At 50.8% G+C, this 6,588-nt stretch overlaps 1 protein-coding gene across 1 annotated transcript; it reads right to left on the reverse strand.

Annotated features, from left to right (window-relative positions):
* Positions 1–5,534: 5,534 nt before the first annotated feature.
* LOC104882914 (uncharacterized) lies at positions 5,535–6,089 on the reverse strand. Its single transcript, XM_010667332.1, has one exon. The coding sequence runs from the start codon at positions 6,087–6,089 to the stop codon at positions 5,535–5,537; it is 555 nt and encodes a 184-aa protein (XP_010665634.1).
* Between the last annotated feature and the right edge of the window lie 499 nt (positions 6,090–6,588).

A 6,588-nucleotide genomic window follows, 5' to 3' on the forward strand; every position in this document is an offset into this window, starting at 1 on the left:
AAATGGCTGCGAGGTTTGACAAGGCCTCGGAGCATCGGATGACAAAGCTGGACGAAGGTACGTGCCTGACGCCTGATGGGGAAGAGGTCGAAGCCGTTAAGGCGACCATGACCGAGGTATGGTGCCCCTTGTCTATATTATTTAGAATATTTTAGTTTTTGATGCTCTACTTGCTAACGTCTTCTTTTTTTATCAGCTGTCGATCAGGGGGCTAGCCCTTGCTCGAAGGTCTGTACCCGGGACAGCCGCTGGGGCCGTCTCGGGAGAGATGTCTTGGGACGAAAGGAACACTCTTGTCAATCGACTGCCGCTGGCCGAGATGCGACTCTCGGAAACCCAGGACTCGATGGCCAGGTCCCTTAAGGCTTTCGAGGAGAATAAAGGGGAGCTCGAGCAGGCTCTCGAGGACGCCATCGCGCAGAGGGACTCCGCCAGCAGGAGGCATAGGGCGACTGCCAAGGACTGCAAGAAGGCTGATCAGCGAGTCGAGAAGGCTCGAAAGAGTGCTGAGGAGGCCATTGCCAAGGCTCGGGAGTGCCGGGAAGCCGTGGTCCAGGACTGGGAGGCCTCTGAAGAGGGGATAACCTTCCTCGAGGACGCCTCTCTACAAGCCTCTGAGATAAGTTAGGCCGAGGCTCTCCGCAAGGTGCGGTTAGTGCTCGAGAGGCTTGCCCCCGGTCTTTCCTGGACCGAAGTCGAGGAAGATGTCAAGGCACTTTCCGAGGAGGAAGGGTCTGCTGAGGCAGGCCAGGCTGAGGACCAAGTTCCTCCCTCCGCGAATCTCGAGGGGTGAGCCGTGGCTCCTCTCCTCTCTTTCACGGCTTCTGCAGCTCGAGGGGTGGACCGTGGCCCTTCTCCTTTTCTTCACGGCTTCCGCAGCTCGAGGGGTGGACCATGGCCCTTCTCCTTCCTTATCTTCTTTCTAGGCTTTTCCTATGTCTCCTATTAGGGTAAACATTGTACCCTTAGGCTTTCTTGTTTGATCTAAGTTTTTCTTTGAACTTGTATCGCAGTGACTTCGATAGCTTGTACTATGATTAATAGAATAAAACTTCGACTATTTGCTGCTCATTTTTTTTTTTGTCCCTTCGAGCTTTTATGCCTTACATTTTACTTCGGAATTAGTGTTGTGCCTGAGTAATCTCGAGGCCTTTTTAGTTTATACTCACTGTATAATAGCCGAGTGAGCTCGAAGCACTTTATATAACAAGTAATTCACAAAAGGCAATCTGTTATAAATAATGTCCAAAAAGACAAAAGGCAAGTGACTTGCGATGTTTACAAAGATCGACATGCTTTTCAGTGCCTTACAAAATGATTATAGGAGTGTCCGTATGGTATGCCCCCAAGCTCGAGGGATAAACCATTTAGACATAAAATTTTCGAAGGTTGTCCGCGTTCCAGGGCCGAGGAAGGGGACACCCCTCTTGATCTTCGAGGCAGTAGGTGCCTGGACGGACTATCGAGGTCACTCGATATGGCCCTTCCCAGTTGGGCTGCAGTTTTCCTAAGCTAGGCTGCCGCCCCGTGGACTCGAACTTCTGGAGCGCCCAGTCATTGACCTGAAAGGGTCGCTGCTTGACTCGACGGTTGAACAACCGGGTGAGATTGAGCTTATAGGAGATGACCTTAAGGAGGGTTGTTCCTCGAGTCTCAGGAAGGAAATCGAGGTCAATCTTCTTTTCTTCGTCGTTGATGTCTTGATCAGAAAACGCGATCTGGGGTGATGGGATGCCCAATTCGACCGGTAGGACAGCTTCGCTTCCATATACTAAGTTGAAAGGCGAGTGGCCTGTTGCTTCTCGAACAGTTGTCCTAGTGGACCAAAGAATTCCAGGCAGGTCATCGATCCACGAGTCTTTTGCTCCGTCGAGCATCATTTTGAGCCCTTTCAAGACCACTTTGTTGGCCGCTTCAGCCTGCCCGTTAGTATGAGGTCGACTCACGGTGGAAAACCTGGTTTCAATCCCAAACCTCGAACAATAGTCGCGAGTGGGGCCACTGTTGAACTGTCGGTCGTTGTCTGATATAAGGATTCGAGGGAGCCCAAACTGGGTGATCAAGTGCTGCCAGATGAATTGTTGAACTTGCTTGTCAGTGATGGAAGCCAGAGGTGCCGCCTCGACCCACTTAGTGAAGTAATCGACAGCGACCAGTAGGAACCTTCGCTGCCCTGAGGCTAGAGGGAAGGGTCCTAGGAGGTCCATGCCCACATGTCGAAAGGCAATGGGGCTTGGATAGTGGTCAAGGTGCTTGCAGCTTGATAGGGTAAGTGGGCATGCATTTGGCATTCTTTGCATTTTCGAACCACAGCTGAGTCATCCTCCCTCATGGTGGGCCAGTAATACCCTGCCCGAAGTGCCTTTGCGGCAATGGTTCGTACCCCTTGGTGGCTTCCAAATGCCCCTCGTCGAGTCTCTCGAAGAACGTAGTCCCCCTCTTGGGGGGGGGGGTGAGACAACGGAGGAGGGGGTGAGTGAATGATTTCTTATATAACTGCCCTTCGTGATAGGCGAACCAACGTGCTCGCCTTCGAACTCGCTCTGCCTCGAGGTCATCTTTAGGGGGGACACCATCTCGAATGAACGCTATGATTTTATCCATCAAAGTAGGACTTCTGTCGAGAGTGGTTACTTCCCTTTTAATGCTGGGCGCCTTCAGGATTTCCCACATTATGGGTCAAGGCGAGAGATCTTCTACCGAACTCGCCAATCTTGACAAGGCGTTTGCTTGTTGGTTCTCTGATTGAGGGATGTGAGTTATGGAGAAGACGGATAAGCCGGAAATTTCTTCTTTCACCTTCCTTAGATACATCCTCATACTGTCTTCCTTCGCCTCGAACTCCCCTGTTACCTGTCCAACGATTAGTTGGGAGTCAGAGTGGGCCTTGAGTTCTCGAGCGCCAGCCGCTTTGCAAAGCTGGATGCCTAAGAGCAGTGCTTCGTATTCGGCCTCGTCATCTGAGGCGGTAAAGTCGAACTTAACTGCATACTCTGTTTTGTTGGCATGCGGATCGAGGATCAGGCCCCATCGCCACACCTTACTTTGGATGACGATCCATCGACGAAGAGGTTCCAGGATCCCTCTTCGATGGGCTCAGACCGGGAGGTGCATTCTGCTATGAAATCGGCGAGGTGTTGGGCTTTTATAGCGAGTCGGGGCTCGAATTCTATGCCAAAGTCTGATATTTGGTTGGCCCAATCGGTCACCCTGCTCGATTGATTCCTTCCTTCGATCACCTTTCTCATAGGCTGACTTGTGAGAACTTTGATAGGGTGAGCTTGAAAGTAAGGCTTGAGCTTCCGAGTTGCAAGAACCAAGGCAAAAATCATTGTTTCGATCGGGAAATACTTGCACTCGGCGCCTCGGAAGGCGTGAATTCAGGAAGTACACCGGATTTTGGTTCTTCTCGCGTTCGGCCACGAGGACTGCACTAAGAGCGTGCTCAGATACCGCAAGGTACACGAAGAGTGTTTCTCCTGGTAAAGGTGAGACTAACTTGGGAAGACTTGCTAGATGGCTTTTGAGTTGCTGGAATGCTTCTTCTGCTGAAGCATCCCATTTGAATGTTGACTGTTTTAAAGCTCTAAAGAAATGGAGACTCTTGTCGGCAGATCATAGAGGAAACGCCCTAAAGCCACCATGCAGCCGGTTAGGCGCTGAACTTATTTAGCAGTTCGAGGACTTTTCATCTCGATAATGGCCTGAATTTTGTCGGGGTTGACCTCAATCCCTCTTTTGTCGACAAGGAAGCCTAGGCACTTTCCTCCCTTTACACCGAAGACGCACTTCTTCGGATTCAGCTTCATGTTGTGGGCGCGCAGAGTGGAAAATGTTTCCCTTAGGTCGGAGAAGTGGTCTTTTACCTCTTGCTCTTAACGATTATGTCGAAAACATAGACCTCGACATTCTGTCCGATCTGCTTTTCGAACATCTTGTTACAAAACGTTGGTAGGTGGCTCCAACATTCTTGAGGCCGAAAGGCATTACTTTGTAGCTGTATACCCCTGAGCTTGTGGTGAAAGCGGTGTGGACTTGGTCTTCCGCGGCCATCGGGATCTGATGATATCCCACATTTGTATCCATGAAGCTAAACAATGCATGTCCGGCTGTCGAGTCCACCAGCCCGTCGATCTTGGGTAGAGGGAAATCATCCTTTGGGCAGGCCTTGTTCAGGTCTGTGAAATCGACGCACATCCTCCAGGCTCCGGTTTGCTTTCGAACCAGGACCACGTTGGCTAACCACTCGGTATATTGACACTCCCGAATGAAACCGGCGGCTAGCAACTTTTGCACCTCTTTGGAGGCCGCTGCACTCCTTTCGGCCCCTTGGTGCCTCAGTTTTTGTTTGATCGGTCTATATCCTTCTTGAATGTTAAGCCGATGGACCATAAGCTTGGGGTCGGTTCTAGGCATCTCGTCAACAGTTAAGCGAAGACATCTTGAAATTCCTTGATGACTTTGAGGATTTGAGTCCTAATTCCTTCGGGAACCTGCTTGTCTATTCGGACCGTGCGGCTACGCTCACTATCGATGCACACTTCTTCATCTCGATCCGCAGGACAAGGTCTCTCGTACCGCTTTGGGTTATCGGCCATGTAGAGCCCCATCACAGGGAGGGGCTCCTCTGGCTCGGGGCACTCTCTTTTACGGGAGACTCCCTCGTTCTTGCTTTTTAAACTGTTAACGTAACATTCTCGGGCGGACTTTTGGTCGCCGAACAATCGAGCAACCTTCCCGTCATCCCCCTCCAACTGCAGGAGTAGTTGATATGTCGAGATGGCGGCCTTTACTTTGTTGAGTGTGGGCCGCCCTATGATCACGTTGTAAGGAAGGCTGGTGTCGACCACTAGGTAGTCGATGATAACATTCCGACCTGCCCCCTTCTCCCCCATTCGAGTGAGCAGCTTGATCAAGCCAAGGGGGTTAACGGATTGTCCCCCGAACCCTACCAATGGCTGAACGATGGGGGCGAGGTCTTTTTCTTCGTACTTCAGCTTCCTTAGGCAGTCCATGGTGATGATATCCGCAGAGCTCCCACTATCTATCAGAACTCGAACTATCCGTAGATTGGCTATTTTCATTTCGACAACCAAAGGGTCGTCGTGCGGGGTTTGTATGGGTCGATGGCTGTCTTTGAAGGTCATAGTCTGGCATACTGCGGCAGAAGTCACGTCACTCCCGTGCTTCATGGTATAGAGGTGTTTCTTGCGAGAACGGCTGGTTAAGCCTCCCGAGGCGAATCCTCCCGCGATGACGTTGACATATCCTGCGGTCTCGTCACTCCAGGTCTGCTTTTCTTGCGGGGTTCGACTTTCTTCTCTTTTGGTTCCTTTAGATATCGGTTCAATTTCCCTTCGTCGGCTAGCTTGTCTAGCGCTCTCTTTAGTTCTCGACAGTGACGTATGGTGTGACCACAGTCGTGGTGGAACTCACACTAGAGCCTTTTATCTCATTTGCTGACGGATGTCCGGATGGGATTAGGCTTTGGCAGGGGATACTTCCCTTTGATATCCTGGTAGATCTTCTTTGATTCAAGTTATACCGGGGGTCATTCCAGTTGTTTTCCAATCGAGGCTTCTTGTCTTTTTCTTTTCGAGGGACATCCCTGGGTTATCCGCTCGAGGGGTGTACTCGTGCTTTCTCTTTCCGGAGCTAGGCTCCTCATGCGTTTTGCAGATATCGGAGGCATGAATGAACTTTTGAGCAAGATTCATTGCTTCTGAGAACGGCGAGGCCTCGCTTTCCGCAAGCTTCAGTTTGAACCTGCTCGATGGATATAACCCGGACATGAGCGCGGTGAATGCGACGCTGTCCTGTAGATCAGAAACTTTTAGCGATTCTTCGTTGAATCTCTTGATGTAGTCGGCTAGGTCCTCTTCCCTCTGTTGTATAATCGACATGAGATGGATACTGGTCTTCCGATGTCTTGTACCCGCAATGAAGTTCTGCTTGAAAGCCGCCTCGAGGGCGGTGAAGCTCGATATGCTCCCGGAGGGAAGCTCGGTGAACCAAGTTAAGGCCAACCCCTTTAAAGTGGTCGGGAAGAACTTGCACCAAGCCGCCTCACTGCTGGTTTGAACACTCATCTACCCTTTGAAAGCTGTCAGGTGGTCGATGGGGTCTGTCGTTCCATCATAGTGGTCGATGGGGGGAACCTTAACCTTTCGAGCGGTGAGAGCTCTCATGATGTTCTCCTCGAAGGGCGTTGAGAACCCTAGATTGCCCATTTGGACTTCCGACTCTTTGCTGGATTTGGAACTCGACGCCCGCTATCTATGACCCCATCGATGTCCAGGTTCCTTCTCTTTTCGAGGCTCTCTCTGCTCCTGGGCTCCTTCTCCCGAGGTTCCCTCTCTCGAAGTTCCCTCTGTTCACGGTTAGGGCTGGGAGGTGTATTCCTTGCCCTGGACTGCGCTAGCTTTTCATTCAAGAATTTTTGAGCGTCACGGTTACCATTTCTTAGATGGCGCTCGTTGATCACGTTGATAATTTGAAAAAGTAATACTGCAAGTGCACGGTGTCCGTTGTTAGCAGATACTTAGCAAATATGGGTCGATCCCACAGGGAGAGGATTTCTATCGATTT

Source organism: Beta vulgaris, chromosome 8 (assembly GCF_026745355.1).
Source record: "Beta vulgaris subsp. vulgaris cultivar EL10 chromosome 8, EL10.2, whole genome shotgun sequence".
Taxonomy (NCBI): domain Eukaryota; kingdom Viridiplantae; phylum Streptophyta; class Magnoliopsida; order Caryophyllales; family Amaranthaceae; genus Beta; species Beta vulgaris.

What these genes read in the sequence shown, in the direction of transcription:
- LOC104882914 (XM_010667332.1), bottom strand. Translation starts at nt 6,089, where the DNA reads ATGAGTGTTCAAACCAGCAGTGAGGCGGCTTGGTGCAAGTTCTTCCCG.